General features: G+C 35.0%; 2 protein-coding genes across 4 annotated transcripts in view; both read right to left on the bottom strand.

Annotated features, from left to right (window-relative positions):
• The window catches only part of LOC134663192 (golgin subfamily A member 5), a 379694-nt gene that overhangs the window by 305157 nt on the left and 49123 nt on the right, over positions 1-25414 (bottom strand). The gene's annotated exons all lie outside the window — the stretch shown is intronic.
• The window catches only part of LOC134663181 (PAS domain-containing protein cky-1), a 144966-nt gene that overhangs the window by 69810 nt on the left and 49742 nt on the right, over positions 1-25414 (bottom strand). For both annotated transcript variants that reach the window (XM_063519563.1, XM_063519554.1), the window contains exon 3: positions 22294-22475. In XM_063519563.1, the coding sequence (XP_063375633.1) occupies positions 22294-22475 (182 nt within the window). The remainder of the gene's footprint in view (positions 1-22293; positions 22476-25414) is intronic.

A 25414-nucleotide genomic window follows, 5' to 3' on the forward strand; every position in this document is an offset into this window, starting at 1 on the left:
AAATTATTTAGTTACATTAAATTTAATGACGAACAGGAACATACAATTAGGCGGTGCGAGCTAGTCAATATAAAGGATGATATCTTGAAGTCAATGCAAATTAAACTTTAACTGAACCAGTAATAAGTATGTTAAAAAAAATGCCTCCAATTAAGTCCTGAATTACCCATAAGACGTAGTACTTACCAACATTACAAACATTTACAAATTATGATTTAAGTTATCCGCTTAGCTTAAATTAGCATACATACAGCTCTGAGGCACCTATGTTTTAATTCGTGTTTATTTAACTGATCGATTGGCAAATTAATAAGACGCTAATTTATCTGTTTGGATCGGAAGACTAATTAATCTGCTTACTAATTTGGTTTGGCAGTAACATATTAAGTGTTTACGTTAAAAATATACCCCAATCATCAGTATTCAGATACTAGGCTTATTCATAAACCTAGAATCTAAATTTGAATATGTCGATATTCAATGCAAAGCAGTAAAGCTTATTTAATTTACCTACTTAATGCTAATCATAATAAAATTCACTGAAAACTAAACCTGGTACAGGATTTTCCCTTAAAAATAACAAGCCGCAATAGAATAAAACACCCACGACTTCTAGCCAAATTCCATTTCGAATAGACTGTTTATTTAAGCTCGCTGCAGGCAGGTGGGTAGCTAAATTGAGATGTTCGTTAGTCGCCTAATGTATGTATCTCGTCAATCTGTGCCCAGTTATTTCTGCCGCCCGCAAAACATCACCCGCCGCGCCGCTTTTTATTTTTAATAAGTACCTGGTGTGTATGTGGCCTTATTAAATTGAATCGCATTTTATAAATGGTGAGAAGGACGGCTGGATAAATATAAAAACAAATAAAAAAGATCATGAAAATAATAAGATAAGACCTGTTTTAACAATAACTACCTACATATTTGTTTTTCAACAATGTTCTATTGTTTCAATAATTGTATTCTGCCAGCCGCTAATGATTTTTTATGACAAGTGGAATTCGTCAAACTTGGATATTTTACATTATTAGCCAAAGGTCACTTGCAAATGATACTTTTATTAAAATTTTGATCAATTACGGTTTTTTTCTGAGCCTTATATGGGCGTACCTATCCTATATTTACAACTAAAAGCTAACGATACGGATGACCTCCGGAATATTGTATAATTAAGGTAGGGACAAACTGAGCCCACGCAACGCAACATATACAATGCATTATGAATTCTGGACCTTGAAATTTGTATGCTTAGAAATATACTTGTCATGCGTTGCGTGTTGGATGAAAAATATGTTTCTAAGCATACAAAATTTAGGGTCCAGATTTCATAAGGCATTGCGTGGGCTCAGTTTGTCCCTACCTTTATGTATGCAATTGTGTACCTACCTTTATGATAAAATTCGGAACTAACAGATTCATCGTCACAATAGTAAAAATCAGTAATAAAAGTTTGTACGCCATTTCAAAACGAATGTTGAGTATAAATTAAATTATTTTTATGAAGTGAAAAGTTTAAATTTATTGAGGCTTGCACTTCAAATAGAGTTGTTTCACGGTTAACATCGCAATTGTGAAGCATTGTATTTACTGTTTCGAACATTTACCCGAGAATAGTGGCCAAGCATCGAATTCCGTACATTCGAACATCGGTAATAACATAAACATGACTGCCAAATAAACAGGCTCGGCCCGAGCAGGAATTCTGTGCGCTATGAGAACCCAAGACAATGAGATATAAAATTCCTAACCGGGTTCCAAACAAATACCGGCTCATTGCGTATACTGAAACCGATGCCTTAGAATACTTACCCTACTTATACGAAAAACTACTATGTAAATAGGAACACTCAGTTTTTATATGTACCTATGCTACATGTTGGATTTTTTTCCTATGGATATTTTGAAAACTTTGGAGGATCCTTCAGGTATTTTTTTTGCCACTTAATTTGATTTCCTCTACGCTCTTATTTTTGCAATATGATGTAATGTAGTAGACCTTATGTCGATGGACACTGGATTTAAAATACCATGTATTAACTGAAACAATTACCTCTCCTTGCTATTTGTGTTGGCACCGACCACTTCTGAAGTATGTTACAATGATAAAAGAACAAAAATATTTTTTAATATTTCAATTATCTAACCATTCTAACTAATGCTCATTACCAGATTCTGAACTTTATTGTATACCAAGAAAAGTAAAATTTTACCTGTATATAGTTAAGTAAAGTACGATTTTGTGAAAGTAAGCAGGGCTTATAGTGGCTGCGAAGAGCCTCCTTATGCAAATGCTATAGGCAATTACTATAAAAGAAATTGTTCTAGAGTCTCACGAGCACTTAAGTCTACGGTCGTGCGAGGCCTTTTCGGGCTCACTCTTAAATAAGACTATTGTATGTCAGTCCGTCGGTCTGTAATTGTGCGAGCATGTGTGAACGGATCGACTTTTGGTTTGCATTTAATGAGTTCATGTGTATGAAATAATTCACTGTCTATTTTGTAGATTTGCTTTCTCTCTCTAGGGAGTTTGAACCAGAAGCGTGGCACTCCTTCCACGCTTTGACCACGGTGCAACAAGCACTCGATTTTCTTATACACATATGTATGCTTCTAGTGAAAGTATACAGTTAGCTTTTTTGTTTTAAAACTTCCATACTCTTTGCTGCTATTTACTTCATAGCAAGCGGCGAGTGTTATAAAATTTGATTTGATGTGTGTGTGATATTAAGATTTTAACCCAAAATAATGAATTATTTTTTTACTTGGTAATTTCTGATTTAAGGAGACTTGATTTAGGCAGTCCATTTATTTAGCTTATTTCATATACATACAGATTCACTTGAATAAATGTATACCGAAATACCTAAATCATTTCTTAAGGCCGCATACCTAGTCCATGCATTAAAATCCGATAAATTACAAAATTATCAAAAACAATTATTTATGTTTCGAAACTGAGGTCGTCTTCATACCGACGGCCTGTCGAGCATGGCAATTAACGTTTCACACGCGTCAACCAAATTAGCTTGTCATGGCAACGCGTTAGCGCGTGTGAAGCACCCATTAGGTATGCGCATTAGAGGCGAGGATCGTCGGGATTGACAGTGTCTCATAGGCCAAGAGTCAATGGAGAAACATTAGAATAAGATTTTTTTAATTTTTAGGTATGTTATGTGCAAATTAGCGACTATCTCTATTATACCATAATAGGTACTAAAATACAATGGTAACTCTAACTCGAAACTCGTTAAGACAAAATCCTCACATTAAAAAAATGCTATTCCCTTCTATTCAAAGCCCAAAACCTCCATAACTCCAAATATTTAACCCGATTAAGACAAAATACCTAACAAATGATTCCCTTCGCGGTTTATAATTATTTATACCCTCTATAAGATTCGTTAACACGAACTTTTTGCAGTTTCCCTTGATATTCGTGGTATCAAAGTTCCACTGTAATACTTTTTCATAATGTATCAACGCTGTCTGGTGTATGACGTGTGTGGAACCAATTTCTGTCCGTATTTACTCCTGGTTGCTGTTAACACGGAGATTAATAGGTGCATTGAGCACTATCATTACAACGGCATGTAATTATTTCATGCAACAATCTAAAGATCTGTCAAGCTGTTTAATCATGTCCAACTCGCACCTTACGTTAGAGGGTATTTATGTTTTTGTAATATAAATGAACTTAAGCGGGGCCGGAATAATTAACGTACGAATAGTTTAGTATAAATAAATGGACTACCTTCTCAAACTGGAATAACATTTTGAATTTATATTGGCAAAATATGTCTAGTTATGTCTATGTATGATATATAATTGAAAAGTATGACATGTTTTTTCTAATGAAAGCTCAAAGTATATAATTGACATATCAATTTAAATACAACATAATCATAGACTAAACGTTATAATTTATAATCTTCAACTTAATCGATTTCCTTACCACATGTTAAAAACATCGTAAATTTTAGTAAATTACAAGTTGGAGTTAAATTAATTATTTTCATAAGTGCTAAGGAAGTTACGACAAAGTTAAATACAACTTATAATTATTAAATTCCTTGACATTTCGCTTTGGATCTTAAAGTACCTACGCGTGTAGTTTTATAAACAATTTGATAACGTCCGTCAAAACAAATCATCAAACGCAGCGCGGTTGGTGTGAGTTTTTAATCGATACGATATATTTGAATCAGTTGGCTGCATAAATACAGGTCACTCGATGAATAAATCAAGTCTAAAATCGATTTCAACAAGTGACTATTAATTAAGCTGTAGTTAGATTAGAAATTAGATAGAGTAACGATGTCGACTGATGGTCTTTATCTTAACCCAATGCGTATTTTTGTGTTTACTAATTTAGATGTATGTCTGTATGTCTGATTGTTTAAAAAAATCTAAATGTTTATCACAATGTATGTAGATAATGTTTATGATGCAATAGCTCTGTGTAAACCCAGTGATATATTAATTGTTTTCTAGTATAAAAATTGTTTAAATTGGTTATTACCAATTTAAACAATACACAAATACAATCTAAATAATAATATATACTGATATGAAAATAAATTATGCCGTTTTTTAAATTGAATTTCAAATATTTTAATATGTTGTTTGACAGCCACGAGTAAACATTAGGTATCCACGTCACACTCGAATGTACACAGACAAAGTCACAGGATCTACCAGTAGAACGATATATACCTATTGAAAGCATGGGCATTGCAACAGTAAATAAATTTATACCTAGGTGTTGAAAAGTGAAACTTGGGGCCGCGTTACTCTTTCGGAGATGTAATTAAAGGCATTCAGTAAGTGGAAATAATGAGTTATGAATCATAACGAAATTGCGGGCCGCAGACTTGTAATCAGTAGGTAACCATCGCGCGTTTAGTAAAGCGCTTAGATAAGCACAAGCTTTATGTAAAGAAGGTAGCGGAGAGAAACATATTCTAAGGGCCGATACAGACGGATAACCCGACTTTTATTAAGTAAATCATCATAATTAAACAATATATTGGACAAAAATTATTTGCCAATAAACATAATTAATGTGTACTTGTGCGTATACAGAATATTCACGTACGATTCTATCACTTGTATAAAAATCAAACACCTAATTTATTATACAAATAAATCAAGAATACAGTGTGTAAATCCAATACGGGCGAATATTTAAACGGTGGTTAGCATAGGACCTAAAAAGTATATTGAGATAGATTTTACTTAGAAATGCATTGAAAATTTTAACCATACAAAATAATTCGGCCCGCAATGTAATACACCACACAAGTTACGGGATACGAGCTTTTTAAAGTAACTGTCAACGCTTGTTGGCAGTTACTATAAAAAGCTCGTATCTAGTAATGTCATGTCATCTTCTGTTTCTTAATGTTTGCAGTACATTGCTGCTCGGTACATGTGGAAAAAATTAATCACGGGGTCATAATTAAGTGTAACTTAAAAAAACATTTTAATTAATGATAAGACGGGTAAATTCTATATCTGGTTTAATTTATTGCCCGTATTAGACTTACACACTGTATATCTAAATTGGCTGTCAACACTTGACTATCAAAAATTACACATTACTATAGGACATTAATTAAATATATATGTTTATATCTTTCACAAATTTGGTTTGAAGCTATCATTGCTATTGATTGGCTAGAAGCTTGTAATGATTGAGTCATCAATATTAATTCAGTGATCGTAGAATCACAATGTGATGTCTGATGTCCGATTTATCTTATTTAAATAGGTAGAAACCTAACAAGCAATCTATGTCTGTAAAAAATGGACAATAATTAGTACCTAGTAGCAATCATATTATTTTAATAGAAAAATATGCTAAAACACAGAGTTTAATATTGATCCGATTTATTTGTATATTAACTCTTTTTTTAGATTATAGGAGGTTATAATCTAATAATAAATATAATATATTATAAATAAGTAAGAGATACAAACAAAAACGGATTGTAAAGAATCTTTAAAAATAATTTTAAAAAGTAGGGACAATGTATACTCATACATATATCCATAATAAAAAAAAACAGTTTTCGAACCGCGGATACTTGAAAATAACATATGATTGAACTGTTAAATCCGATAAGGCTCCTTCGGTAAGACCTTCTCTGTCTTACATGTTTTCATTAACAAAAAATATTAGTGGTTCCTCAGTGTACAATGTACCATTGATGAAATCATCAATACTTACCGGTCGAGATGACCTTTTGTTTCGTAACTAATAAGTATTTTTTAGGGTTCCGTACCCAAAGGGTAAAAACGGGACCCTATTACTAAGACTCCGCTGTCCGTCCGTCCGTCCGTCCGTCCGTCTGTCACCAGGCTGTATCTCACGAACCGTGATAGCTAGACAGTTGAAATTTTCACAGATGATGTATTTCTGTTGCCGCTATAACAACAAATACTAAAAACAGAATAAAATAAAGATTTGAGTAGGGCTCCCATACAACAAACGTGATTTTTGACCGAAGTTAAGCAACGTCGGGCGGGGTCAGTACTTGGATGGGTGACCGTTTTTTGCTTGTTTTGCTCTATTCTTTGTTGATGGAACCCTCCGTGCGCGAGTCCGACTCGCACTTGGCCGGTTTTTTTAATAAAACAATTGAAAGTGAGACTCGAGTTGAAGGTACAAGTACGTGTACGAGTTGGACTAAAGGTCAATAATGTCACACTGGAGTAAAAACACAATGTATGTATGTATTTCTTTAAGTCTTGAATTAAAGTTTCATTTAAAAAAAATGCTTAGGCTCATAAACGTAAGTTTATTATAGTATTTTATGCAACCGTTGTTTAAGAGAGGTCAAAAAAGGCGAGTGGCATGAGTAACAATTTGAGGCGAAGCCGAAAATTGTTAATAAAGACGCCACGAGTATTTTTTGACTCAGTTAAACAACGTTGCATACAATACTTTTTCTACGACCAAGCACTTACTTTGAAATAAAATTGTAAATTAAACAAATATTTTTAATTCAAGAAGTAGCAAACATGGAGGGTAGGGGCGGGAAAAGAATGAATGAATGAATGAAATTTAAAAAAACATGTCTATGGTTCACTTATTTGTCAGAGGTGACATTTAAAATAAGGTTGGCAACACTGTATTTCATTCAATATTTTTTAAGTGGTCATTACACGAAGTATCGTAAAATCGCCAAAAAGATACTGCGTGTATGCACAAATTCTTTTTTGGGGAATAGACTAAAGACTTGTCTTGACAACTATAAGGTGGGGTTTTAAAGGTGTGTGCACGACCCTTTAAATGACAAATAAAAGTACGGGAGTAGAAAAAAATTAATAATGCAGTAATTCAGAATTAACGTGACTACGGGAAACCCGTAGAGTTTTAACATTGTACGAGTTTTCTTGGTCATATTAAGAGACAACAATGTTCTATATCAGTGGTTCCTAACCTGGGGGTAAAACTGGTATTTTACGGGTAATAAGCTAACCTAATTTAACAATACAACAAACGTACACGTTTTATTTTTTATTACCATTGGGAGGAGGGGTAAAATCAGGTTCCCTAGTTAGTCATAGGGGTGACCGGACTGAAAAGGTTAGGAACCACTGATTTATGCGCAATAACATGTACCTATGGTTTTATGTTTTAGAGTAAATAAAAAGTAGCTGAACAAATGTTGGTCAGTATGAGGGATACAGCCAACAATTTTTTGCTCGTATTACTGACCACACCCATATATAGGTATTTGAAATAAAGCCGAATCCAGAAAGCTTCATACCTACTATATAGATAAATGATTGAAAAATTAAAAAATACCTAAGCAAAGCTTATATTATCGTGATGTATTAATTAGTGACGTCACCGTTTGCTGTTTGTTTTATTAAGAATTGACTAGTTAGTAAAGTAGTCTATCTTCATTTTACACTACATAGACAACGCATAAGTAACGTAGGTACACAATTTAATTATTAACGTTTAACATCTTTCAACGATTTGAATCGGTTATTGTATCTAATCGCAATCGTGTTGTAATCAATTGTATGTATCGATACGAAAAAATAATTATTTCCGACCTTACCAAAGTACTTAATTGTTATTAGTATTAGAATAGGCCATGGGTGGACTTGCTGACAATTAATTTAATTAAGAATATTGCTGCAATGTGGTAGTTAGTTACATAAAATACTTCCAATAAAACCATAAAATTTGTCGAATTCGCTCTGGTACTGTATTAGAGCAAATTCAATATTGGTTATGAGCGTTGGTTATGTTTGGTTTCTTAATGTTTATATTGTAGTTTGCGAAATATACGTTACCATTTAGGTTTGACCTGAGCCATCACGAAATATAATTGACAGTTGGGTAAGATTTCGAAACTTTTATGCCTCTGATATATGAGCTGAGCCAGAAAAAATAGATATATATTTTAGTAGATCATATACGCATCAAAACTAGTACCTACACTAGTAGCGCATAAGTATATTTTTACCTATGTACGAACTGCTAAATGTTTTTTTTAATAAACGGACCAGGAAATCTTGGTTCAAGTATTTAATAATGCTGCTATTGTTGTTTGATTGCATCAATATTATACGTTGTATATCTTAGATTATGGTAATGCGAACGCGGTGCCGGAGGATAGGTAGGTAAGTAATAATTTCAGTTTGTGCAGGTATGAGTTGTTGTTATCGTAATAAACTAATGTTTTGTTTTATTGATTTGCTTACATTTATTGTTTTGGATCTATTAACATAACAATTTTTCATGTTTTATTATCGTTTAATATTGTAAAAGTTCGTTTAATAGTGATAGTTTTTGATAGGTCAATGAGTTTCCAACACCATAGATGTCCCATGGGTTTAACTTAACTGGCAGATATATGAGGATATGTACTACAATGTTGAGCTTAAACATTTTAATGCAGGACACTCGACATCAAGTCTTCAACACAGTCTATCTTAGGGAGCACTGAAACTTTACTCACTAACATATTAACATGCATACAATACTTGGTATAAAAGGGAACCTACCTATATATTTAGCCTTTTCTACTACCCTAGTAAAATCTATAATATCCAAAATATATTAATTTATCTATAATTTTTACAAAATTGTCCTATAACAACTTCACAACAAACATACGGACGCTACACCTGTTCACAGTAACGGTGATGTATAGGTAATTTAATATGAAAACAAGTAATAACAGTGGGCAAAGCGCAATAAATCTCGCCGAGGCGTGTATCAGCCGTATAAATAAGACCTATCGGCTGGGCCTTGACCCAAACCCTTGCGTACGGGTTGCAACTGTGCTAAAAGCTTATAGCTTCATAATTTATTAGAGCTTCAAACGTAGATATGATAATATTAATAAAGTATAAGTACAGGGTTATGTTTTTATACCGCATTAATAAATTAGAATTATTAAGTACTTATAAGCATTAGATTTTGACGATCTCAAGATGGAACCCACCAAAGGCAGATAGGTACGCTGCGCTAATATTTTATGCAATGATAGTGACAAACAGTCATACGATTTTTCTGATAGTAAGCGAACACCGTAGCCTATGAGCGCTTGTAACTCTAAAGACTCGTACCGTACATATAAGTTATCGACCTCTTAGGAGGTGTACGTAGATGTACCGTGTTGACAGATTAAGGCAGCAGACAGAGTTAGGCGGTATTCACACTAGCACCGCAACTGGATGCGGCGACGGCGAGCGAGGGAGACAACGCTATGGAATGTCATAGTGTTGTTTCACTTGCACACCTTCAACGCATCCGGTTGCGGCGTCAGTGTGATAACCACGTTAATGCAGGCCGGTTACAGTCAACCCACTATGCAATAGATACTTATATATTTTGCGGTTTCAACAAACTTAAATTTGTTCAATGTATTTTAAGTTTCGCATTTAATAGGCTGTTATGTATTTATGGTGCTATTTAATAATGCAACAGTCTTTATCTACAACTTAACACCATGAACATGAGTACAAGGAACCGATAATGTACATAGATTACACATCCTGTACTTACGTTAGTTGGGTATGGAGATACGTTAATCCAATTAGAGCTTGGTGCTGTGTCACATTACCATGAATTTGAATTTTAAATAAGGCAGAAAATTACTTGGTCACTAACAGGAGACAGGTGCGGATAGGTGCGTCTATCGATGAAATATTATGTTTAATTTTGCTTTGCTTTAATTTTAATTAAGATTTAGTAAATGTGTAAGTACATGTATGTATATGAGTGCTGCGATAGTATCGCCCGCGATACGAGTATATACTACCTGTCACTCTCTAATTAATACTCTCAGTAAAACACGGGTAGTCTATCTCGCGGGCGAGATACTGTCGCGGCGCTCCTGTGCTAAGCTTATTGTACGATAAGAAAAGGCTTCTATCGGTGGGTTATACAGGTTATAGGCTATTTTTGATTAAGTGTCACATACATTATAATCACATTTTAATTATGGTGGCATGCATGCACATAGTGTATAATCTAATCTTACAATTTAGGTATATAAATAAATATAACTGACCTGTTGCATAAGTTCGGCGAGAAATTTAATATAAGAACATGTGTACTTAATAATGATAAAAAAAAGAAAATTACTATCACATGCTAAATTTTAGTGTTACTACTCTTAGCACGCCTGCCAAATATACAAACGAATCTCGTTATTACTTATAGATGTTACAGTATACTATATATGTATACTGCAATATTATCAAAGAACGTTTAAATTCATCCCACGTATTAAAATTAAGAGACCCAGATTAGCCTTAGACACTTCAACAAAGTTATTGGTAATAAGGTACACAAAATATATTCATACAATTGCTGTTATAGCCTGAGGCATTTTACTGTCAGATACTTGCTATTATGTTATAATTAATATCTTTAGCTAGATACTGCTGTCATGTAATAAAATACCTAAAGAGACGTTTTATTGTTTATAGTCATCCTAAAATAATTGTGCACTAGTTAGATTATGTATTCAAGGTTATTGTTATATTTTACTTGATTATTAAAATGAATTCATCATGGTTACTTTTATGATTTTATTGAAATTGAACTGGTGGTTATAGTTATTACTAATAATCAAGTTTACAATTTATATCTAACTAGCCCCTGCCCGTGACTTCATCTGCGTATAAATAGTTCAAGTGACCCTCCCCCCACCCCCTCAGTACTCTTACTAAATTGTAAAGCCCATTTAGGGTTTCATTTATTGCCGAAGTCTTTTTAGGGTTCCGTAGCCAAATGGCAAAAAACGGAACCCTTATAGATTCGTCATGTCTGTCTGTCTGTCCGTCTGTCCGTCCGTATGTCACAGTCACTTTTCTCCGAAACTATAAAAACTATACTGTTGAAACTTGGTAAGTAGACGTATTCTGTGAACCGCATTAAGATTTTCACACAAAAATAGAAAAAAAAACAATAAATTTTTGGGGTTCCCCATACTTAGAACTGAAACTCAAAATTTTTTTTTTCATCAAACCCATACGTGTGGGGTATCTATGGATAGGTCTTCAAAAATGATATTGAGGTTTCTAATATCATTTTTTTCTAAACTGAATAGTTTGCGCGAGAGACACTTCCAAAGTGGTAAAATGTGTGTCCCCCCCCTGTAACTTCTAAAATAACAGAATGATAAAACTAAAAAAAATATATAATGTACATTACCATGTAAACTTCCACCGAAAATTGGTTTGAACGAGATCTAGTAAGTAGTTTTTTTTTAATACGTCATAAATCGCCTAAATACGGAACCCTTCATGGGCGAGTCCGACTCGCACTTGGCCGCTTTTTTCAGGTTGTAACCCAGGTTGTGCCAAATTACATTGAAATCCGTTTAGGCGTTTTTGCGTGATAGAGGATCTAACATACTGACATAAAACACATTTATAATATTAATACCAACCTTAGCGTACAATCGTACATGTATCATTCTAAGTATGTAACTATTATTATGTATGTAGCTTCACCTTTAGTAGGAATGACGTTACAACAGTTGAAGTGGTACTATTTAAAACAAATGCCCGTGGTGCATCTAATTGCAGTGTTTGCAGCTAAAGCAATGCATCGATAATTGCGCGTTTGCTCACAAGGATGGACTTCAAAAGATACCTAACATTAGCTATGTCTATTTTCAGATCATACTTAGGTAAATGTGATAAATTATTGATAATTTAAATGTAAAACTGGTGTCATAAATTCCTCACACCGCTCAATTATAAAAATTAATTATATTTTAACCAAGTTATATGTAGGTCATATTCATACATTTGATTTTATACCAACCGTTAGAAGGAAAACGTAGTGTGGAGACCGGACTTGTCCCAATAAGTAGGTAAGGTCAAGTTTCATCTATGGGTTGGAAATTCAGATGGCAGTTACTTTCGCAAAAACTAGTCCCTATGTCTGCTCTTGGGATTGCTGAGTAGACTGGGGTCCCCCAGGAAAAACTAAAGCAAAATACCAGGACAATGTTAGGAGGATCATGACGATTGTATGTACCCACAGACAAGACATCCTCTAGACTGAGCATAGTAACGCTACCCCTTTTGCCACTTATACGGTAGTTTTACTCCATCTTCGAGACAATCCCGTGCCGTGATTGGTCCGTGTCTTTGAACGGACCAATCACGGCACGGGATTCGCTCACCTCGTCCCCCCTCACCCCCGTATTTTTGGCAGCATCGGTTTCATGAAATAATTGCTCTAAACTCCGTCTAGAGGATTCCTTGTCTATGTATGTACCTAACCAATTTTCATACCAAGTTATTGTAACTGTTGACATTAAAGGTAGGTGATAAAAGGGGTCCCTCGACTCCTTCAGAATACGAACTGGAAAGCGAGGATGGAGGATGAAGAGAGAGAAGAGAGTGCCGATATAACTGCAAGATAATTATGCTAATCATCAATATATATTATAAAAGAAAGTGTACAATGTGCGTGTCGCTAAAACTCAGAAATGAGCCCCGATACGATCGAGGAAGTTATATGGTGTGGTAGCCCTCTATCTCCCGTCTATGAAGAAGTTTCCCGTTTTTACCTGAAGCGTGTGCATTTGAAGATATAAGGGCTGAAAGTTTCGCGCAGACCCAGACCCAGTAGCAGTCATATTGTTATTGAATATTGAACCTTAACTTAATAGTCGAAAGCTCAGAATAGATCGTGAAATATGTACCTTCAAAAATGTGTACCTGGCGGTCTAGCATGAGTTGCGTTCTCGCGCGCGACTTCATACAGCAAGCGCGACTTCAAGTATGGACTCGCGCACGAGAACGCAACTTATGCTAGACCGCCAGGTACACATTTTTGAAGGTACATATTTCACGATCTATTCTGAGCTTTCGACTATTAAGTTAAGGTTCAATATTCAATAACAATATGACTGCTACTGGGTCTGGGTCTGCGCGATACTTTCAGCCCTTATATCTTCAAATGCACACGCTTCAGGTAAAAACGCACACGCTTCAGGTAAAAACGGGAAACTTCTTCATGGACGGGAGATAGAGGGCTACCACACCATAAAACTTCCTCGATCGTATCGGGGCTCATTTCTGAGTTTTAGCGGCACGCACATTGTACACTTTCTTTTATAATATATATTTATTTAACACGCACACTGGTACATAGTCCCTTTTTGGACTACATACTTTCGTTTGACAAACATATAAAAGTATTCCTATTAGTCCTTACGCGTTATTGGCCTTTATTTATTACCCTTTTAACTCTATCAACGCACAGCTAACAGCGATGCATTTATTTGATTTGAGCGATCACTTAGCAGTGCACGCACATCGATCTACATACCGCCACGTTACTTTCAGTAACTCTTACACCGCTATTGCAGTTATTTTAAGTTTAAATTCTATATCCAAGATATTAAAGTCTTATTTAGAAATTCAAGGTGGAGTAAAGTACTTGGTTGGAAAAGTTATTCTGCGATATCATGGCTAAGGAATGTAATATGTAAAGGACTACATTACATGTGTTTAGCACTTAATGTTGTTTATCAGTAGAGTGTTGTCAGCTTTGTTCAGTACTACAGTCACCGAGGCAATCTCGGAACTGATTCAGCCATTTAAATTGGAACTCTATGAGAGAGTAGTTAATTACCTATTTCTGAAAAACATATGTAATTACGAGTATATAGAGACTAAAACAACTGAAAAACTAGCTTACCTTTTACCACAGACTTAATCTAGCTTCATAAAATGATAAAAAGTATTTTTATTATTGTCTCTGCCAACCCCTAAAACTGCTTATATATAATAACAGTACCTTTTTACTCATATTTTAATGACAAATTGATTTCAGAGATTTTTTAGAAAGATTCCCACAAATACAAAGAAACGTCCGACTTCAAATAAAGGCTTGTAATACCCTCGTACTCGCCAATCAGTTTACAAGTTAATTAGGGACAAGAAAGCCGATAGTTCCCAGGGAGGTATGCAGAAATTGTTGAGAGCGTACCGGGAGGCTGTGCGTGCGCGCTAATTCCCGCATATGCGAGTAATACCCGCATTTATGACTCGTATGCGCACCCAACAATGCGCCATTTCCAACCCTTTTGTTTACGTAATAAGACCAAGCAAATTGGAGCGATTGGGTTGACGTGTAATGAACGGCCTGAATAGGGATGAAAGTGCAATTATTAATTTGCTTCACAGATCATTATTTTAATACCGTTTTGAATTCTCAAAGGTTGTCATTTTTTGCATTTAAGCAATATTGAGAATGTTTTGCAATGAAATAATATGTTATTGTGTGTCAGACACTGACTTAATATAAAAGAAATAGACACACAAAGCAGAACAAAAACGTCAAGAAATGTGGATCCCAATGACGTTTCGCACCATTTGCATTGATGATAAAAACGCTTACGTAAATTTTGAGTCAAGATAAATGTTTCGTACAGAAAAGAGCTTAATGTCGTAAGCGTTAAGTGTCAAATTTGCAAACATAAGTACCAACACTGTTAAAAAATTTAGTCCGATGGCACTAAACGTAACGTATTTACGTCAAACAACGTCAAACGAGAATAATGAACGAATGGAGTCACTTTGGTACACTTTAATATGTATTACTGTACAGGAAAACCAATTGAAGTAATAAATAAAACAAATTTAATTTAATCGGGAGCTCAAATAAAATTAATTCGTGGTTCAAATTCAAACAAACAGTTTTATTTATTACTTAACAAATTACATTTTTAATTCGTAAGTGTACACTTACGAATTAAAAATTTAATTTGTTTGAATTTGAACCACGAATTAATTTTATTCGCATATGCGAGTAATACCCGCATTTATGACTCGTATGCGCACCCAACAATGCGCCATTTCCAACCCTTTTGTTTACGTAATAAGACCAAGCAAATTGGAGCGATTGGGTTGACGTGTAATGAACGGCCTGAATAGGGATGAAAGTGCAATTATTAATTTGCTTCACAGATCATTATTTTAATAACGTTTTGAATTCTCAAAGGTTGTCATTTTTTGCATTTAAGCAATATTGAGAATGTTTTGCAATGAAATAATATGTTATTGTGTGTCAGGGTGTCAGATAAATACATATGTTACGATATTTATATGTATAAAGGACATGTATTATTTATTTCAAAATTATATAATCTTGGAGTTCATGTCTATTATTTTGTCAGCAAAATATGTTGGCTTTTAGTATTCTAATAATCTAATAAGACTCCAACTACTCAAGTATTGTTGGAATACAAAATATGTGAAATTCCTTTTTTCTTGTAAAGTAGAATATCAAAGTATGTCAATTAATCTATTTAATTCCTACTAATATCTGGGCGACCGAGCTTTGCTCGGAAAACATATCAAAACTCAAAATTGCGCGTTTTCCCAGAGATAAGACATAGCTAGATCGATTTTTCGCCCCCGAAAAACCCTATATTACAAATTTCATCGAAATCGTTAGAGCCGTTTCCGAGATCCCCGATATATATATATATATATATATATATACATATATATATATATATACATATATATATATATATATAAATAAATAAATCTACAATAGTTGCTCGTATAAAAGTATAAGATATACTTGCGGATAATTTTTCAGGATAAGGGTAACATTCCATTTGTGACCGCAGCTGCACTATTGGTACTGAACGCGTCGCTGTTACTGTCAATTTTCATAGTAAAATGAACAGTAGTGCAGCTGTGGTTGGAAATGGACTGTCACCTTAATGATAATGACAGCAGGGGCTGCGTACGCTGCGATGTTTGCAGATCGTCAATATAGTCGGATTTAAAATTCAAACGATCCGGCCGGCATTGTTCTCACGATCGGCACAATCGCGTTATCGCGTCGTGCGATACGCCGGGGAAGTCGGTAGTCCCGGGAATGTTCGCGAAATGTGACGCGGGAGGCTTACATGGAGGCGGTTATGAAAGAAGGTAAAAAAACGACCCATGCTCAGTTTGTAGGTTTATTCGAAATCTGTCAACATAACATCTTTGGATTACTTACAATAAATTATGTATTTATTCATCCTTGTAACAGACAACAATTACAAGCGCATTGTTACAAGCAGCGAGATTCAGATTTAGTCGAAGTATTGTGCAACAGAAAAAGGTTGTTGACTTATGAAGAAGAACCTTTTAAAACACATCCATAAAGAAGTCTTGATGCAAGTTAAAATAAAAATACTACTTAAATCGGTAAATTATCTATTTTATCATTTGCTTTAAAGTGCAACAAAGACTAAACAAAACAAACATCGTATTTCATATTTTTGCTTAACTATTGCTTGATAATCATAATATACTTACATAGTTACTTACTTACTTCATAAATATTAGAGTCATAAATATCATTACTTAAGTATACAATATTTAAAATACATGTTTATGAAAAATACAGTTATTTAAAAAAAAACTCGCTAAAAGCACATTCGATTGAAGAAAATATTTAAAATAGTGAATAAGTGAATACTTAGTTCAACATAACAAAAGCACTTTGTTAACAAGTACATATTAAACTTTTATGTTTTAGAAATGTGTGTGCTCCATGTAAGCCGAGTGGCGTGCGTTGCAGGCGTGACACCGGCCGCGGCCGGCGGGCACCATTAGGCCCAATAACCATCAGTCGGTAGCCAGACCGGCCTCGCTAATTTTCTCTAATTTTCATATCAAAATCGAACGTTTTTATTCTTTAAACAGTAGTCGACTAACTGTTGATCGTGGGAATCCAGAGGGTTATGTAATTTGTGGGGTTTGGATTTTGGGTTCTATGCTGCAGTCAGGAAAGGCTATTGATATCGATTTTTATTAAGATCCTGATACTGTTTATACATATTTTTTGGAAGTTATGCTAATTTCGTTATTTTACTTGTAAGAACTTCATTTTACAACACTAAAAAAATAAGGATACCAGAATCATAAAATCACATCTAATCTAACATTTTCTGTTGTCAATAAAATATATTTGTGTTTATTAATTAATTATAGGAGATTTGTAATATCAAATAGTTTCATTCGCTTTCGCCAGTAGGTCTCTTATATGAATAGGTACTTACTATCTTTGCACCTAAATCAGTTTATCAGTAATATGACATCCACATTGATACAAGTTGGGGCAAAACACGCGGAACCCACGCCGAAGTTTCCGTAAAACATTTATTTTCGTAAGGCAATTATAGCATTTCGTCGATTAGTGTTTTTGCAAGCCGCATGCGCGACCTTGCATTAACGCATGATTGACCGTGAAGGAACATAAGCAACCATTCCTATGCCTATGCTTCTGTATAAAAGAAAAAGGTATTAAGATTTGGTAAATGTGTTCATCCATTTGCGTTTTCTGTCGATGGTGTATGGGGCAATTATCCGAATACGCTTGTTGTATTGTTAATTGTTGGATGCTTGGAGATTTTTATTAATACTGTAAACTGGTTTTGACTAGTTTTATAGAAAGCTCAGGATCAGTTAAAAACAGGGATAGTATCAGTAAATATTTTCATATAGTAAAAAAACTACGTAACATTCAATTTAAGCAAAATCTAAAAAAGACTAGACTACAAAGTCTAAAAAAATATGTCCAAAGTGTCCAAGCTGGACAGTTGCTGGTACCAATACAAAATAAGAAGTTTAGATTTTAGGTGTTATCATTATTTTTCCATCCCTACACTTTCCGGTTATAAGTAAAATTTAAAGGTTAAGTGTGTGTTATACTGTGTACAATCGCAGGCCTAGTTTACTTATTTCTTTTATCTTTAACTTTGTTTGCACTTAGATACTACTACCTACTTACTACGTACCTAACTAGAACTCTTAAAAGTCGTTAGAACGTCAATCACGGCTAATTCTCGCACTGTTTATGTTTTCGAGGAACTATGGAGTAATTGCAGCGGCCAATTAGTTCTGATTGATGTTTCTGCAGTAAGTACCATACTTAAAGGGAGTAACTCAGTAGGCGATTACCGCACTTCACTTAATTTTATTAAATTATAATTTAGCAACAATGAGAAAAATTACCATATTAAACTTAATTAAAAAGCAAAGTTGGTCAGTTATTAAAAAATCAAAAACATAATAAAAACGTAATTCGTTTTCATGATATTTAGCTTAAACAAAAACGGACATAATTCATCTCCCTAAGTTTTGAAAACGGTAAACTACAAAATAATTATTTTATATTTCTTTATCATGCGAACACAGTGTGTCAGAACAGTGTTCAAGGCTTTAATAACTTAAACTATCAGCGTCACAATTAGCAACTATACGCAAACGTCTGCGCCGCGCAAAAACGCTTTTACTACAAAAAAGTTTTGAGATGTAATGTGAAACCAAGTCGGTTATTTTAATCAGTGCCAGGGGGTGTTAAAACCGTATCAATAAGATATCTTTAATTTGTAATATGTATAATGACTTGGCCATCGCACGGCTGCATAATGTCAAAAGGATCATCGTAACCTATTAAAAATACTTCTAATTGAACATAACACTAGCGCTAATTGCAGTTTGAGTACATATTTACGAGTACGGTACGAGTAAAGCATTATGTGCGATTGCCAAGTCATTATATGTATTACAAATTAAAGATATCTTATTGATACGGTTTTAACACCCCCTGGCACTGATTAAAATAACCGACTTGGTTTCACATTACATCTCAAAACTTTTTTGTAGTAAAAGCGTTGCGAGACTTGCACTTTTTTACATGTAATGTTTTTGATGGGATCTCATCTCTTTTTGTAGGCAGTCCTTCTTTTCGGCTACTCATACCCATACTATGTATACACATATCATAACTAAACATATCTTCATTCATACTCACATCGTACATCGTAGTGTACCTTTACTTTACCTACTATTTGTAGGAACTGCAACAGTAACTTTGTAATATCATATATTTATATGGGATTACAAACTTACTTATGCAGTTCTTAGATCTTTAAAACGTGACTGATATTGCAATATTTTTAGGTTTTCCCTTTATGTGGCCATTAAACCCTAACTCTGTACCAAATTTCAGCTCTCTGAGTTTATGGGAAGTACTAGTTCTATTCTGATGATCATGAGTGAGTGAGTGAGTGTCATAAATGCGAAACTTTGCTTTCGCTTAACTTCGGAACTAAATGACCTACAGACTTGAAATTTTGGATTTTAAGTATGTAATTATAGCTTACTGGATGACGAAAATTTCTGCGTTCTGGTCTTATGCAGAGGTTCTCAAATAGGGGCCTGAAAATGCGGCGAAATGGTTCCAGTAAAGGATGGTACGGCAGTGTTTGCTTCGCGCTCGACTTGGCGGGGGCACTGCCGTGCCCCCAGATAAATACAATTCTCAAATATAGTCGAGTCTTCAAGACTAACGAGTCTTGAGGGGTCGAGTCTTTAAGCCTAAAAATAAGCATTATTCACAACACTGAGCCGCAGACGTAAGCGTAACAAGCGTAACCGTGCGTCGAGCGTTGACAGCACACGGCTAACACGGTCAGTTAGCCGGAGTTGCCCTTTTCAAAGATAGATGATGGCAGATTAATGAGTAATAATTTAAACGAGCTTCATTCGAGTGGCATTCAATGGAGCATCTAAAGTGTGTACATCTTAGGATTGTTACCTATAGGGAGTAAGTTTGCGATATAGAATAGAATAGAATAGAAATGTTTATTTGCCAGAATACGTTACAATTAGGTCTTAATACAGTATATATAGTGTGTCAAAGGACTGTCTTATTTCATACATAGACAGAGAGAGTCATACTATCTTTGTCTTACACTAGTACTAGCACCCAAAAGAAAAGGATGAGTATAGTTTTTTTTGTTCCTATTTACTTACAAATTGGTTTGACCATCTATATATACTCGTATGTAGTATATATATGGGTCGGGATTAATGTTTTATTAATGATTTACAGCTTGCGACATTGCACGTTATAATATTGACGTCATTTTTCATTTTATATATGTGTTTATGTCATTTGGAATTTATTTACACTAGTAAAATTTAAAAAGCGCCCCATGATAATTTCAGCCATAAGCTGCCAAAGAAACTTGCGAATCGCCTTCGGTACTCACCTACTCTTTCTATTGCAACTATGGGTCCATTTAATAACAAAAATACACTCAAAAAGAAAGAAGATAAAATAGTTTGTGAATCTAGAATATTCCAGTCTTGTTTGTAGACTACACAAAAGCTTTCGACAGTATAACACATAGCTCGATCTGGAGTGCGCTGAAAGACTGTGGAGTGAACAAAACATACATAAACATCATAAAAAATGTCTACAAACAAAGTATCAGCAGAGTAAGACTGGAAACGACAGGAGAAGAAATACCTATAAGGAAAGGAGTGAGGCAAGGGGACCCACTATCACCAAAGATCTTTATAGCTGTATTAGAAGGCATTTTTAAAAGAATAAACTGGAAAGACGAAGGACTCTGGATACATGGCAAGAGCCTCAGTCATCTCAGATTCGCAGATGATATTGTTATCTTTGCGGAATCAGCCACAAAACTAGAACAAATGATGCAGACTCTTGCAGATGAAAGTAAGAGAGTCGGTTTGTACATGAACACAGGGAAAACCAAAGTGATGACCAACAGCCAAACCAAGCCAATTGAGATTACGGGAAACCAAGTAGAATATGTAAACGACTATGTCTACCTCGGCAAACAAGTTTCGTTCAACACAAACAACAATGAAAATGAAGTAGAAAGAAGGATAAACTGTGCGTGGCGGAAATACTGGGCACAGAAAGAGGTATTAAAAGGAGACTATCCCCCAAACCTAAAAAAGGTCATTATGGACACTTGCATATTGCCCAGTTTGACATATGGTTGCCAAACATGGACCTTCACAGGCAAAATTCGAAACAAAATCACAACATGTCAACATGCAATGGAGAGGAGCATGCTATAACTCAGAAAGATACAAAAAGTCAGAAACGAGGAAATAAGAAAGAGAACGAAAATTATAGATGCGCTAAAACAAGCCCTACAACTTAAGTGGAAATGGGCTGGCCATTTGTCCCGATACTTGGACGGAAGGTGGACCTTAAGAGTAACAAAATGGCCAGGACCAAGGGGAAAAAGAGGCCGAGGAAAACCACAAAAACGATGGGCAGACGACATCATACAGATAGCTGGAAAGAACTGGATGGAAACAGCAAAAAATAGAGAGAAATGGAAGGGTACTGAGGAGGCTTTTACCCAGCAGGGATCAGTGCAATCAAAAGTGCAACCAATTTAATAAAAAAAAAAAAAAAAAAAAAAAAAAAAAAAAAAAAAAAAAAACAAATGATATTAAAGCACTGAGCAATAAAGCTATAATAATAATAATAATATACTCGTATGTAGTATATATATGGGTCGGGATTAATGTTTTATTAATGATTTACAGCTTGCGACATTGCACGTTATAATATTGACGTCATTTTTCATTTTATATATGTGTTTATGTCATTTGGAATTTATTTACACTAGTAAAATTTAAAAAGCGCCCCATGATAATTTCAGCCATAAGCTGCCAAAGAAACTTGCGAATCGCCTTCGGTACTCACCTACTCTTTCTATTGCAACTATGGGTCCATTTAATAACAAAAATACACTCAAAAAGAAAGATAGAAGATAAAATAGTTTGTGAATCTAGAATATTCCAGTCAAACATATAGTGCATAAAAAGTTGAGCTAATTTTCCATCAATTGTTTTGCACCCCTGATTCAATGGTGACTGACAAGAAGACAAAACATAACTTCTTGTCCGTCACCATTGAATCAGGGGTGCAAAACAATTCCTTACCTTGTTGAAAGTAGTTCGACTTCCGTACATAGACGCAGACGAGGGCCATGAGCTGCAGCTGCGAGAGGCGCTGGCGGGTGGAAGGCGGCAGCGGCAGCAGGTCGCGCAGGTTGGCAATCTCTGCGTTGATTAGGTCGCGTCGGAGCTTGCTCGCGCCTTTCGTTGATTTGCCTTGGTCGAACCTGGAGAAATTCGTAGTGTTAATATGAAAAAAAAACCGGTTGCACTCCGGGAGTGGCGGCAGAAGTGCAAACTCAAAGACTAGTGCAAAATGTCTGCAGCACTATGAATAATTGAGGTTAACGCCATCTAGCGCCATCGAGTTATATTACTACCAGTTAGACGGAAACTCACTAGATGGCATTTAAATCAATAAAGAAAAACTCAATGACATTTCTGGGACAACAGTTTTTCGATTTCGACTTGTCGCGAGTTTAACATTTTTTCCCCACCTCAAAAAGTGCACAGCGCCGCTAAAGAAGTTTTCACTTCAAAAAAAGAAAACATCGCACACTGAAGTACCTATCGAAGTCTTACAGGCGTATTCTGATTTTAATTACAGGTTATGAATTAGTTCTAGTTAGTATTAAAACTAAATAGAGTAAATTGTAAATGCTTGAGGGAGAGCTGTGCAGATGTCATGTTTTTCTCATAGACTAGGAATCCTCTAGACGGAATTTAGAGCAATTATTTCATGAAACCGATGCTGTCAAAAATACGGGGGTGCGGGGGACGAGGTGAGCGAATCCCCGTGCCGTGATTGGTCCGTTCAAAGACACGGACCAATCACGGCACGGGATTCTGACACTTTGACTCGAAGATGGAGTAAAACTACCGTATATAGTGGCAGAGGGGGTAGCGTTACTATGCTCAGTCTAGCTAGAGGATGTCTTGTCTGTGTGTTTTTCTTAACTAAGTTCTAGTGCAAAAGACATCAACGCACGTCATACGCTTGGTGTCGTTAAAACCTCTTTAAATGTAAAATTCGTCTTTTAGGTAAACTTACTTATAAATATATATTTTAATAAAAAAATTGAAAGTTAATGTTATAAAATACTCATACTCGTATGTTTAACAAAATAACTTTGTAAAAACTAAATTTGTTAAGTCATTGAGGAAAAGTTTTAACTGGTAAAACGTATTTTATCTTAAACCATTTTTATTCATTATAAGCGTATACATATATGAATAACGCTTATTATAGTGATTTTTTTATATAGCAAAATTCAATACGGATTCTAGTTTAATAATATTCCTTTTTTTGTACAAAGGTAAAATCCTTAAACATGTATGTATTCTGGCCTTGACTCTTCATAGAAGAACGAGTGTAGCATTCTCCATGCAATTGTGCGGAAGGTAAAGGCCGCTATTTGTAGCAATTGGTTCCAATTTATTTTTATTACATAAGTTATTTTAGCTGTCGAGGCCAGTAGTTTAGGTTTATATGACTATTTTATAACAAACATGGGATTGGTTCGTTGGGAGGTCGCGGGTTCGAATTCTTCAGTCAATGAGAAAATGAAAATCATATTCGAACTTTTTTATTATTCTTCTGCATTACCTACTTAACATTAATTCAGATTTATCTGTAAACTTAAATAATATTGGAAGTAAATAAGTGTTATGTTAATAAATATATTTTTGATACAAGCTTTTATCGCTGAATGTTTGCTTGAGGCTCTGGTGATATGAATGTCTATAATTTATTTTTTGCAATTATTTACTCCAGTTACTCTAGTGTTATACAACTACTAGCTTTTGCCCGCAGCTTCGCACGCACAGCAGAGTTTTTTTAAATTTCACCCCTTTAGGGGATGAATTTTGAAAAATCCTTTCTTAGTGGACCCCTAGACCTTATAAGGAATCTACTTGCCAATTTTGGACTTTCTAGTCCCAGCGGTTTGGGCTGTGCATAGATTTAAGTCAGTCAGTCAGGTCTTTCACGTTTATATATATATATATAGATTATATTGAGCACTACTGTAGGTATACCTAGGTATAACGCCATGGGCTCTGCTTGTTTAGTATCAGAACTAATGGTGTGAAACAAAGGCCGAGAGTTTGACAAATACCCATATTACCGCGGTATTCGGAAAACAAGATCCGTTCTAGACTAGAGAACAATACGATATATGTAAGGTCAATGTGGCTAATTCCGTCATAGGCGCTATTCCGTCCACGAGTGTATATTTCTTTGATTTTTAATCGTAAGAAAAAAACCCAGTTGATTTTGATTGCCGAAACTAAAAGTTCGTTGTTCGAGAAAAACGCTAATGGACGGAATAGTCCCTATGACGGAATTAGCCACATTGACGTTACTAGATACGTTGTAGTTTAGATTTCAACTATGTAGTTCTCTTTTGCAGCTCAATTCGGGCAACAAATGTCACTTTTACGTTAAAATATCGTACCCAATAATATCTTGTGGAAATCGTTCAAGAGTATCTCCAGAATCGCGGATATGTCAAATTTGACAGGCTAGATCTTAAAAATATCGTTATCGTATCTTGGTGATGTCTAATAGATCAAAATCCGAATCGGGCCCTTAGTGTTATTGATAACCGCGCGGTGTGACGTATCGCCCCGTGCCCTTCAAGTTGTTTCTGACTCATTGTCAGTGATGAAAACACTCTATTGGATTGGACACTTATTACCAGGACACGTAGCACGGTCGCATTTTTATCGTTTATCACCATGCCTGTCACGTTCTAACAAGTATGTAAGTGCGAAAGTGACGGGCATAGTGATAGTCGATAAAAATGGAACCGTGCTGAGCCCGCAGGCATCGGAGTTTTTGTCGCATGGTAAGACTAATAGCAAGCTATGGAGTCGACATTTGCCATAAATGTAAACTCTTATTCATACTCATACTCATGATTAATTTTATTTAATATGAGAACAGATTACTAAATAGTTACTACGTATATAAGTTTAATTTATTAAACCTCATTTGTTGCAATAAATGTATGTTTCAATTGGGCGAGTTGTACTTCACAACTCAAGCACACTATAGCAGATTTTTCATAGTCATATTGTAAATCGTTGTATGGCTCTATCCATGCCGAAATTGCAGCTATTTCTGGGTTAGGCATAATAATGAATTATGGAATATTCCACAACG

Source organism: Cydia amplana, chromosome 1, assembly GCF_948474715.1.
Source record: "Cydia amplana chromosome 1, ilCydAmpl1.1, whole genome shotgun sequence".
Taxonomy (NCBI): Eukaryota; Metazoa; Arthropoda; class Insecta; order Lepidoptera; family Tortricidae; genus Cydia; species Cydia amplana.